Genomic DNA, 13,207 nt, shown 5'->3' with positions numbered 1-13,207 from the left:
CCAGGAACACGTGCAATATTCCAAGGGTGCCTTTGTTTTCTGCAGTTCAATTATTGAAAATGTTCCACTTTACCGCGTGAAGGCTTGCGCTCTCTCATTTTGGGCTGCACCACGTGGGCCTCAATGGGATAGGCCACGCCCATCTTGTCGTAATCTCCAACGGTGAAGCGCCTTCTGCTCTCCTGGTCCAGGTAGGAGTTTGGCGACTCGGAGCCCTTTTGCCTTTTACTGGTGACGGAGAAGGAGCCCGTCCTGCTCTCCCTACAGACAGACACGGATAAGCTGTTATTAAGCCATTATTAAGCGCTTGTACACTCACTGCTTCAATTGCACACCGCAGGGAAGCAGTCCGCATAGAAACGTGCCAGCGTTTGCTCAATTCTCGAGTGTCTTTGCGATTTGTCTACTGATCTGCGTATTATAACAATAAAAATAAAAAAAGTAGAATAGAGTCCTTCCACCGGCAGAAACGCTCACCGTGGAGTATAGGGCACCAAGGGAGGAGGGGGGATGTACAAGTTCAAGATGGCTGACTTCTCCTTCTTGGTGGAACCGTTGGCCGAGCCGCATGGAGACTGGGTTTTCATCAACAAGGTATTGTTCTGCAAAGAAGAGGTGAGATACCTCCAGTGGGTGAATTTCCAGTTCACACAATCCACACCGACGGGCAGGCACACAAACTTTATATTGGCACATTTTAAAACAACAATCGCAGCATGTTGGCATGCCCCACCCCACCCCACCACCCCGTTGGCGCTGGGAGACATCGGCATGTGGTAACGCTCTTATAAGTACTTAGAAACCTCCCAGCTTGAGGTCGGAAAGATTCCAAACGGAGCCCCGAAACAACCCCAGAAATGTACACTTAAATCCATACGCATTTACCACAGCTATGTCTCCCAACACTTGGATCAACATTTTGCACTCGCTTAAATTCTTGCCTATTATTCAACACCATTCCTTCTTCTTCTTCTTCTTCTTCTTTCAAACCCCATTATATGTACAGTATTACAATGGTTGCCTCTAATTCCGAGGTCTCTGAACCCATACATCTGCCGTGTTGTACCCTTAACCGGATGCAAATCAACCAAATTGCAGTTGTAAATTGTCAACCATACCCCTCCCTATGTGGCTGCATACAGTGCCGTCTACAGAATCAGCGTGGGATTCAACGTTGTTTATCCTCCGGGATCAGTGCTAATCACACGTAAACTCCCATATCTCCCGTCTCCGTGTTCAAACAAGGAGCCGGTGGAACAACGGGCTGACTTTGGCCACCTTTGTTGAATGTGGAGAGTTTCTTTGTGATCTTGAGATATCCACTCAGATCTGATCTCCTCTGGAGCGGTGCAAAGAGCCTCCCAGGGGCATGACGTGTCGATGCCACAGACTAGATTGATTCTTTTCGCTGTTTTTTTTTGGAAGGGGGAGTCTCGGGTTACAACCGCCCCATTGTCTGCTCTGTAGCACGGCCTTGTTCGGAGGGACTCAGGTGCTGGGACGCAGTAAAAAGATAAGCCAAGTCTAATTTTTTCACATGAGGGAGAATGAATGGCAAATTGGATTACGGTTACATAACTTCATTTACACACAATTTGTTGACCTTTTCCCCCAAAAGAGGGCGGACCAGGACGTTTCGGGATTTGTCTTAGCGCCTTTGTCTTGGGAGAATAAAAATGTCCCTGCCTACATTGATTCTTTATAAGGTCACGACCGCGACCCACCACGTCCGTGCCCTTAAACCTCTACATGTGATCGAGTTCACAAATCCCCCCCCCCCCCCAAAAAAAACAGTAGATAACTCCCTCATATCTCACGGATGCTACACTGTCGGCAGTCAAGTCCAATAGTTCCGTCTCAAAGACTGAATTACATCATACGACTTTCTGTTTTGCCGTCCCTGTTTGAACAGCGACATGTTGTTATTTTCCTGGTTCTGCAGCACCTTCAGGGTGGCTCTGCTGCCTGTCTGAACTTGTTCTTGAGACAACTCCCTCAAAAAGCTGATAATTGGTTGACAATATGGAAAATGACAGAGGACTGGGTTGAACTTCAAAGACAAAAGCTTAACGAGAGATTGGAGAGTGCATGTGTGTGTGTGTGTGAACTACCTGTGGCACGGGAGGCTTCCAGCGCATGTTCTTCAGCGGGGCAGGGGTAAAGCCCGTCGTGCCTGTTGGCCTCTTCTTGAGAAGTAGAGCGACGCCTTTAGGGTCCTCCCTCAGTTTGCTCACAAGGTTCTTTAGCTGCCAGCCAACCTTGCGGTCAGACACACACACACACACACACACACACACACACACACACACACACACACACACACACACACACACACACACACACACACACACACACAAACCCAAAAACATGTAGAAACACACACACAGACAAAAACACACACAAAGACAAAGACAAAGACAAAGACACACACACACACACACATACACACACACACACACACACACACACTATGTCAGTATGCTAACATATAAATCTTTCTATGGAAATTAGAAAGTAGTAGAAACTATATCCATGGATGGACAGAATGAGAGAGAAGGAGGTCTCACCACTGTCTGCTGGTTGACTTGGATCACCTCGTCTCCAGCATGGATCTTCCTGGTCAGATCTGCCGGGGACTGAAAATAATCAATGTTTCCCACAGGTTGGAAATATACTTGTGATGGTAAAAAATACAGTTTTCCAAGTTCCCGTGAACGCAGCATCACCTTCCGGCACAAATTACAATTTTCCGAGTTCCCTTGCACGCAGCATCAGTTCCGACTCGAATTACATTTTTTTCCCAGGCCCCTTGAACGCAACATCACTTCCTGCTGTCTCTTGACATGAGGTTTCTAATCAGAGAACCGTGTCCGTGTCTTCTTACGTAATACAAGAGAACGAGTCCACAAGCTAATCCATCGCGGATGGCGTCGTTCTCTCGGACGGATAAAAAATTATATTAGAAAATTCGAAAAATTATAAAGAATGCTAAAATGGGTTGTGAAATATACTTTGGCAGGCATTAATATACTTGGGTGCCCCACACGAGGAAAGCCTATGTGTGGGAAACACTTATAATACACAGGAAGCTAATATAAACAACACAACAATTATTATAATTATAATTATTATTATTATTATTATTATTATTATTATTATTATTATTATTATTATTATCAACCATTCCAGCAATTGAAATCCAAGCACCATGGTACACATAATAACACACCAAATGTTGAGAGAAGAAAACACAACCAACAAATACACATACAAATACACCCTGTGTGCACATTTGAACATCAGCTGAATTATTTTCTCTCTCCAGTCAACCAGATGTCAGAAGGGTTGTCAGACGGGATCGACCAGACATTATTGGTGACGAATCACTGTCTTGAATCACAATCAACTGCCAGAGACGTGACAATTAGAGACGTGGCAACGATTCCCGTGCAATAGTCACCGGCTCCCCGTGTCTCGTCTCGGCGGAGTGTGACCTTGTGGTCGGAGATGACGATCTCCTATTGTGATCTTCTTAAGAGATCAGGAATAAAGTATTTCCTTTTCTGACTTAAGTGTGCTGTTTATTTCCCAGTTTCACAGAACAAATCGGCCGATGAGCGAAGGCTGTTGCTCCTAACAACCCAGAGGATTGAAACTCCACCGAATGTGGCAGGAAATGGTTCCTATTCCAGTGGAGGAGAACATGTGGCCATGAATGGCAACTGCCGCATAAGAAAAACACAGATTGGTTTTGGCCTCATCAAACTGTGACCAGAAGATGTTAGGGATCCGGTCTGCTGGTAACAGTTTTAAGAATTCATAGAGGAAAGGATGGAGGAAATGGTCCTATCTATCATACTTACATGTTCTGTGGTTCCGGTGATGACATGTAAACCGTCGTAGGTCGACTTGATGTACATACCCTAGGGAAAGAAGGAATGCCACTTAACTATTTCAATAAAAAAATGACATGATATCCTCAGAGTATACCAAACATGCGAGAGGCAAAATTGGACTCAAATTGCAGACATTTAAGCCTACAAAATTGTGAGACAGATGGTGAATTTAGGGTTAAGGAAAGGAAGAAAAAAAAGAAAAAGAAAAACTGAGAACCCCCCCAGCATTCCTCACCAGACCCTCCCCCGGCTTGATATTGGTCAGCTGGACTTCCTCCAAGCAGGCCGATTGGCTTGTCAGAGGGTCAGAGGTGGTTCTCACGGTTTGGTCACAGATGCCGTTCAAGACCTTGGACTGAAACGAGAAGAGACAAAACAAAAACCAGAGTCAAGGACTGAAACGGGGAGGCAAAGGCCTCCCACAAACCTCCCTCCTCTGTGATCCTGCGTTTGGGTTTTGTTATCGTTGACTTTGTTCCTTTTGTACAGAAATCGGGAAGGACAGACACTGAGATGAAAATGAGAAAGAAACGGAGAGAAATAGGAAAATGTAGAGGGCAGGGGCAAGGGATACGGAAAAACCAGGAGAGCGAGCGAGAGGAAACAAAGGAGGACAGAGGGATGGCAATGGTTACAGAGAGGCTCGGTGCTGGCGTAGAGGGGGGTCTGAGAGAGCGAAGAGAAAGAGAGGAAGTCCAGCGTGAGCCCAAGGAGTCTGGAGAGTGTCAGCGGCAGGAAGCGCTGATTGATGGCCGGGGGCCGTCCGAGAGACGCCTCCCGAGCCAGCGATTGTAAAGTTCGGTCGGCTCTCTTGCACTCGGGAGGGAGGCACAGTCCAAACACAATTCCCCATTCAAAGAGGAACCGACCCAAAACGTCGAAACGGCCCAGAGCGAGAATCGCCGGGAGGAAACACTTACGACTTCCAGGATCTTTTCTTCCATCTCGTACACAGTGCAGTCCTGCAAAAGACAAGAGGAAAGCCGCGTCAAGTTCTGACAAACAACAACGGCGGGGAGGAAGAGCGCACTCAGTGGCTCCGGAGAGAAAACAAAGTATAGGGGGTTGAGTGTATACAATCTATTCAGGGCTCCAGATATAGCGCGGGAAAAGGAAATGGAGAACAGCCACAAATAAAGAGCTTTCAGATCCAAACTACCCCTCTGTGGATTTGGCAGGAGTTATAATTGGACCATGTTGTACAGTAGTAAACTATAAGTGGAGAGGTGGACATGTGCAAATAGCAGAGCACATTATCTGGGAGGGCGGGGCTTGCGCTGCATTCACACGGAACATGGCAGACGGGAGACGGCAAACGGCACTTTCTGAACGACACGGGGGAGCGGGCGGGGGGTACCACGGCAAATCGTGATGATATGTTGCTATGGTGATGTACCAAGACTCCAATAAAATATATTCAACTAAATTATTTTGTGTCTGTTATTGCATATAATCATTTGGATAATGCATGTAGCTATAAAAATGCAGCTTACTTTTAATATTTTATTGCAAACGTAAATGAATGTTAAATCCCCTCCAAAATGTATTGTCATTCATAGTTTATTAACTTTACACAAGCCAGCTATAAAGCATCATATTCATCTTCAACCAGGTTTGACAATAGATTATTTCGCGTTATGGGTATATTTATGAATATTGTCATGCACCTTCAAAAGAGAGTGCATATAGAGATCTGTTTCCTGGTAGTGATGATCTGTTAACTGAGTGACCAATGGCTGATCACCTCGTTTTCACTGGCAATTGAAACCCTTCATTCATTATTAATTATTCATATTGAATTATATTATTATTGAGGTGTTGGGAGTGGTGTGGTTAAAGCAGCTACACCTGTCTTGGATCTAGGTCATTTGGCGCGGGATCAGAGTTGGCACCTGTTGCTAGTCAGAGCAAACAACAAACAACAGGTAAATCACCCATCCCCACACACACGAGAGAGCCTCTGTCATGACATGTGTCCGACTGCACCCGGGTCGTCACATCTTGCCACTCTTTACAATAAAGCGGTGTGGTCGTAACATCTCTGCCTGTGTCTCTGTGGAAAGGCCTGAAAACGCCACTCGGATGGCATGTGGCAGGCGGAACTGCCACCCCAGTGGCTTTATCAGGGCTCTCCGAAAGAGAGGACAGATAACAGCCGGTCTGCCGTCATGCTGTCGTCCACTAACATCACTTCCTGTGTTGCATGTGAAGGCAGCATTAAGATAACGACTTAAGATAACAGTTAGGAATGGCTTTCTAAAAGCCAACTTGGCCTTGGGTCAACTTATCTGTTGTGTAAAAGCCAAGGCTTTGAGATATTATTGTTTTCTGTGGTTTTAATGGCTTAGACTCTTTAATAAGACCGCAGCAGCAACGTTGACGAGATTAAAATGAGTCTGCTTCGGCTCCATGGCCAAGATCTACAGCCAACACTGCCCTCGCAGACAGCTGACGCAACAGCTTCCCACCGCCGACAACTGTGATTTTCTGGGGTTAAGAGTGTCCCCGCAGGAAGCTCTGCCGGTGAGGAGGTTCCAGGGCCCACTCATGGAATGGCCTGCGTGGAATGGAATGCCCCAAAGGCAGCCTTCCATCAAAACACAGGTGAAATGAAAAATCTGCCAAAACAGGTCCCTGGTTTGGTTTTTCGGAGGCACCCCCACAAGGCCAGAAACCTTTCGAGTTCAAACCTCAAACCGTAAATATTAGCGACATGCGTAGACATGTGCTGTCGAAAAAGCCATTTTGTTGGTCTTTGTAAATCCTTTGTGCAGACAGTGAATGCGGGGGTGGTGGGGGGGTTGAGCGGGCTTTTAGATATTTCCATAGCTTGCACATTCCACTGGGCTGAGGTGGGGGAGGGGGGTGCCTCTGTTTAAATGCACTTGGGTTATCTTACCAGCATTACCTTAACAAAATGTGATCGCTCATCTATGGCCGATGGCACCATCTCTATGTCAAAGAGTGCCAAACCGAGTGCTTTCCAAACAATATCCCTGGCAAAAATCTGTCCGAATTACCTGCGAGTATCAAAATTTAAGCACCAAAAATAAGATCTATCCAGTTTAAGCCGGCTTCCGTTATCAAATCTTGAATGAGCTAAAAAAAAAAAACACATCACAGACAATTTGCTCGTTGAATTTGAACTAGGCCCCGTATCTCTATCGAAATGTTAAGTCCTCCAGGTAACAGAAGCCAGCTCCTTATTAAAACTCAGTTCCCTGGGCGTGCCGATCCCTCACGTCTTGGGCTCGAGCCCCCTGAACCAAAGTGGATCAGATGACTCTCTGGGCCTTTCATCCGTTGCCAAACAGGGATTTGCTTTATGCGGAGCGATGGAGCGTCCGACAGGGAGGAAAAAGCCGACTCGCTCTTCAAAAAATGGTGGAAAACAAGAGCCTTGCAACTGCAGCGGCGTAGATCAGGCCGTCAGACATTGTGTTTCAGAAAGTCTCAATTGATGTAACTTCATTCTTTTTCATACTTTTATGCATTTGTTTTGCACTAATAAAAACTAAAGTAGATTAAATAAATTCTCCTGAAATGTAACCCTTCTCTTGACGCCTACCTGCCCTTTTACTTGGTTTTCATTTCGCTCGAAAATTTCATCCCATGATAAAAGCGGGAATCTCATCTAACCATTAAAATTGAGCAAGCGAGGGTCGAAACCACAGGAGTTCATGGAAAATGTGGTTTTTTTTTAAAGTGAGCTTCCCTTAAAAGTCACAGTTTGTAAAATTCTTCATGTTTTATGACCGCAACATGCTCAGCTCTCTGACCAACAGAAATGACGTTGGACAATGGAATAACAATGGGACCTGATGGGGTATCAGGTCTCCCCCACAGCTGACTGAGTGGACTGACCACTGTTGCTTTGAGTGCCTTGGAGCACATTATTCCACAGCGTACACACAATACCCCTCTACTTCAAATCTTCAAATGCCAGCGTGGGAAATATATACCCCCCCCCCCCCCCCCGCTATCCCTGGACATCCATCCAGGGCCGAGACCCCAACAATAAATCACCGGCACGCTGAAATCCCAGACACCGGCACGGGCACTGTGGGAAAGGAATTTTTTGTATTTATTTTTTATGTTTTGCTGTAATGGCTCTCTAAGAGGGAGACTTGTGGTTTCGACAGCTACTTTCACTGGCTGGTGTAAAATGTTGCCACATGCTTAAGAGCAGCGGAGGGAAAAAAAAAATCTCGCGTCTTCAACACCCGAGGCGGGCGTCGTCTGAAGCGAGGTAAATGAGGTGAAGAACACGGCGCCATTTTTTTTTTTTTTTTTTACGATTGTGAATTGCTGGCAGGTTTATTTTATTTTTTGGATTATTGTATATTCTCATTTCTTTCAATTTTTTTTGTTAAATTTTAAGTTTATTGTATATGGCCAATTCTCTTGAAGAAGTCTGTACATTTTTAGGTTCCATATTGCCATATATTTTTAGCTCGTATGTTTATTGTATAATGACAATTTTATCAATTTTTTTGTAATTTCTTTTGGTCCATTGCATATTGCCAATTTCAGGCTGGAACCCTATTGTTTTTTCTTGGGATTCTTATTCTGCCGGGCATTATCAGATGTAATGTGATAAAGTCTGGTGCTCAGAAACCATCGAACCCACGGACACGAATGAATGATATTTGTATTCGGATTTGTCCAAACATGCTGTGTTCCAAGTTTGATCCACATCACATAATATCTGTGGGAGGAGATAGTGAAAAAACGTCATGCCGGAGCCAACCTACTGGAAGCAGACGAGCGAGTTACCGGCGGTTGTGACATCATATGACATCATCATCTGATATGGTGTATCTGTGGAGATGTGGTATATATGGGCAGGGTATGACTCTCTGAAGGGGCTTTGACATAGGACGCAGTGCGCGCTACGCTGTGCTCTAAACTCCGTCGGTATGTATTGATTGCTCCACGCAGGATCTGCGCCGATCTGCGTGGAGGTCCGCGGCGTTTGCAACAGTTCAGCGTTCAGGCGTGTGCTCTTGCCCGCACAGAAACAATCCAAGTTTGTATCGGGTCGACACGAGAGACAGCAGGGAGTGATGCTGTGTTCCATGGGAACTCGGAAAACTGTAACTCGTGTCGCTAGTCCCCAGGTCGGTTATCTTGGTAAACTCGCCTCGCCCCCCGGTGAAACTGTGAAATGTTCACAAGATGGCTTGTTTTCACATTGGTGCAATTGCTGCGACTAACCTGGGCCGGGGGCATTGCCGCCTGCAGCTATATTTATTGTTATTACTTTATTCTTATTGCCTATTGTTTTGATATATGCGGCTGTAACACCACAATTTCCTATCCGTCTACGGAGATGAGAAAAAAAGATCATGAATTGCGCCAAAACAAACAGGGCCGAGACACGGATCACGTCGGAGACACTCCTCTCGGGAATTCTATCTATTTCTCCGGCCATCATCATTCCTACTCATAGGAAATATGTCCGGACAGTGCGGTCTCGTGTCTTGGAGGAGCACCAGGGGAACCACATGGCTGAGAGACTGCGATCGCCGCTGGAATGTCGGCGGTCACCACCGAAAGCGGGGCCAGTTGGTTTTAATGAAGCCGTAAACACCGCCGCCGCCGAGCGTCTGCTCATGAGCTCGAATCAGGCGGAAAAAGGAAAAGAATTAAACAAACCAAAGCATCGACCCACTATAATGTGTTCAAACCGCGAGCTTTGGGGCTTTGTCACGGGTGAAAGCCCACTCGTTTGAACCCTAATGACCGACGTAAGAGAGCGTGGAGTCGGGGGCTGAAGAGCGTGCAGACCTGTTGAACCGTGGTGGTGAGATCCAGGCACAGCTGGATGATCTTGTTCTTGGTTGCGGTGAAGTCGCTGATTCCCGTCAGGGGCGTCCTGCAAGAAAGAAACGACAAAAGTAACGGGGAGCATTATTTCCGGGTCTGCTAGCACAACCCCTGCAACATCGGAAAGGAACGTTGAGCGTGTTCTCATAGGTGCCGGATGGAAGGAAAATGTCAAACAAAACGTTGAGTGCGGGCGTAAGTGTGTTTTTAGGGCTCGCTGGCTGCTGTAGGGGCGCGTCTCTAGCAGGGGCTTTACAAACGGAGCCGGCGGACCCCGCGCTCATTGCATTGTGTTTGGTCGAGTAGCCACAAATGAAATGGGTCAAACCAAAGAACAGTACCGCTTTGTCGGGCAATTAAGACTCCCTTCCTCTGTTGACGCACCGTTTTCATTGTGAAACAAACGTGACGGAGCTGTTTTAAAACGCATGACAAAGTTAAAAAACGCGATACAGTGATAATTCGCTGGTGGATTCCCAAACCTCGCCTGTGTGTGCGGCTATACCGCCGGTTATGGCGAGAAGACGTGACGATTTAAGAAAAGGGATTTTAATATTTGATTGTATGTTGATGATTGAGTCTATTTGTGAACTGAGTCGACCGTCTGCTATGGCCAACACAAGCGGACCACTCCAGTCACCAAAGAACAGTGATTCTCAACCTTGATCGTAATCATTTGCTGTCCGACTGGTGAAAGGTGGACCAAGTCGGGAAAGTCATGCAAATCAACTCCAAAGTATATACTTTTTTAAATGTCTGCTTCGTTTTTTTTTTCATATTACGAAAGTTTAAATGTTGACGAAACCCACTCAATACACCAAACAACAGTTTTAGGATCACTTAATACTTATAGTTTGTCACCAAAGTAAGCGGGGTGCGACCGGAAAAACAACAATTCCCAGAATGCACTGCAATGGTTATAAGTTTGAAAATTGAAAGATCTGAAAAGTGCCACTTTCTTAAAACTATCATTGTTATAAAATAATAAAGGCAGGAAATGGGAATGTTTAGAGGTTACTGAATAATAGAGGGCTCATTATGGGATAGTGGGCATGAACTTGAATGAATGAATGAAAAAAACAAAAACCTAAATTTAAAATTAAAGGATTAACTTGAATTATGCATTTTCCAATATTTAAAAAAATGAATGATTCAATTAAATATTAACAAAAAATAAATAAATAAGATACTTAGGGAGAGTCTGATATATTTTCACGTGTTATTTTGTTATACTCTACACACTTTTCACACTTTAACACACTGACCATGACAGCTAGTCTAGTGTGGGAGTGGTTTGGGGCGGAGTTCATAGCTGTTGTTTCCGCCCATTACCTGCCTCTGAAGTGTGAAAAAATTGAGGATCTTTGAGGGGCATTTTCTCTGCGAGAGGAGATTAGGTGTACCAACATTCAAATAAGCATATCTTCTTCAAATATTTTCTGATTTCAACGTAAGCCTACCATCTGCACTTTCATAATGCAAAAACTGAAAAATGACCTTGGCCTATTTGAGACCCAAATCAAAAGTTGGATATGATTCAGCCCAAACTTTTACACCTGTCTATACCATAGTTAGACAGTCAACAGTGAAACTATCATCAAAACAGCCGTTATTGTAGCTTCTCTAAAGGTGCTAATACCTTCTAATGGGAATAAAGTTGAACTATTAATTATTTTACTGAGTACCCCCTGGAAGCGCTTGAAGGACCCCTGGGGGTTCCGCGGACCCCACGTTGAGAATCACTGCCGTAGAATTCTCAATAACACTGTTACAAAATTGTAAAGACCACCTGCAATGTTCACATATAACATCACAGCAAAGCTTTGTATCATGAGATCAACACGCCAGCTCCAGCCAGACTGGCCAAAAAAAAGAAGCTTAATTTTAGCGAGGTAGCACTTAATCCTGGCAGCACCGAGCTTTTATGGCACAGTGGGTTTTTTGGGAGCGTGTCAGTAGGAGAGCTCACGGGAGGGACCATTGTAACCCATTGTTCTCAGTTCATGACGATGTAAATGCCATGAACTTGGCGAGCAATGTGGAAAACAATATCAAATTCTTCTTCTTTTCCCAAAAAACTATGGCTACACTAGAGGAAAATCCCAGGTTCAGAGGGTCAAGGTTCTGCCATTTTTATTCGCCAGCCACGCACTGCTTCAGCTAAGTGGCAAATCCGCATGCTTGACCCAAATCCCAAGTGGAATTTTACTTTCTCAACCCAGATTTTGTGGTTGAGTCTGGTTCTATTGAACAACTTGCTGTGGCAATGTTGGCCATCAATGCTGTTTTCCCTTAAACCTGCACAGAGGCCAACGACATCCAGACTTACCTGTCGAGCCAGGCCAGCAGGCTCTTGGCGGCACCGATGAGCTCCACGACGGAGGTGAGGAAGTCGTTAGGGGGTTTTCGGGAGGAGCTGCCGTCGTAGGCCGGGCTCCTCCTGCGGTCGGACGTAGACATGTGCAGGCTGTTGGTGGCCGCCCGCATCCTCACCACCAGGTTCTTAAGGTTGTCCGTCTCCACGCCGTAGTTCTGAAATGGGACAAGAAGTGGAAATTTGGTGAATTTATAATTATAATAATAATAATTAAGAATAGTTGATATAATAAGTACCAGGGATGCAAAGGTACAGTGGGCTCAAGGTACGGTATGTATCACGGTTTTGGGGCCACAGTAACAGTAGGATATCTTTATATTTAAGAAAATAAAAATAAAAAGAGTAAAAAGTTAAAAGATGTAAAAAATGTTTTAACAGTAGTTTGCCACTAATAACTAGTGTAACATTACATTACATTACATTTAGTCATTTAGCAGACGCTTTTATCCAAAGCGACTTACAATTGTTCAAACACCGACGGACGCAGCCATCAGGAGCAATTAGGGGTTAAGTGTCTTGCTCAAGGACACTACAGCATGCTAGCAGGAGGATCGAACCAGCAACCTTTGGATCACTAGACCACCAGCTCTACCTCCTGAGCTACCACACTCTGTGTGTATGACTGTGGGGGGAGGGGGGACACAGGGTTCAAGTTCGTTGCATTCATCTGATTGGAGGGGAGGTGTCCAGGATAGTGGATAATTCAAATATTAATTTTCGTTAATATATGTATAATATTGAAAAAAACGTTTCACAATAAAAAATAAATAAAACCAGTGCTATAGTTTGTTATTTTTGTGTATAACAGATGTAAACATTTTTTTTTCCACGCAGAAATATTAATAGTAGTATAACTTATTGAAATTAAATCAGACCAGTGCGTGTGTCCCTTTAAGCTCACGTGACAGTGAGTGCGCTCCTTTTCAGCCAGGGCACCTCCTGGTGAGGGAGGATGCCCTGGCATATATATGCCGGCGGCAGGAGATGGCAACTTAAACAAACAACACAACATAAAACTGTAAAACTTGACCAAAATAAGAACAGCTCATCACCCAGTGAGGCTCGGTTCCCTTCTTTCCTACAAAAGAGCCGTTCAAAAGAATCG

At 45.0% G+C, this 13,207-nt stretch overlaps 1 protein-coding gene across 1 annotated transcript in view; it reads right to left on the bottom strand.

Annotated features, from left to right (window-relative positions):
* Window positions 1-13,207, bottom strand: part of LOC307239518 (connector enhancer of kinase suppressor of ras 3-like) — a 54,721-nt gene that overhangs the window by 21,208 nt on the left and 20,306 nt on the right. The window contains exons 3-11 of the mRNA XM_080012931.1: window positions 12,055-12,257; window positions 9,687-9,774; window positions 4,817-4,858; window positions 4,132-4,251; window positions 3,864-3,923; window positions 2,568-2,636; window positions 2,112-2,258; window positions 478-602; window positions 74-261 (exon numbers count right to left, since the gene is read on the bottom strand). Coding sequence (XP_079869057.1) covers window positions 74-261; window positions 478-602; window positions 2,112-2,258; window positions 2,568-2,636; window positions 3,864-3,923; window positions 4,132-4,251; window positions 4,817-4,858; window positions 9,687-9,774; window positions 12,055-12,257 — 1,042 coding nt within the window. The remainder of the gene's footprint in view (window positions 1-73; window positions 262-477; window positions 603-2,111; window positions 2,259-2,567; window positions 2,637-3,863; window positions 3,924-4,131; window positions 4,252-4,816; window positions 4,859-9,686; window positions 9,775-12,054; window positions 12,258-13,207) is intronic.

The sequence above is a fragment of the Zeus faber genome (genome assembly GCF_960531495.2).
Source record: "Zeus faber genome assembly, chromosome: 13".
NCBI classification, from domain to species: domain Eukaryota; kingdom Metazoa; phylum Chordata; class Actinopteri; order Zeiformes; family Zeidae; genus Zeus; species Zeus faber.
This window is presented reverse-complemented; position numbering and strand designations above follow the sequence as displayed.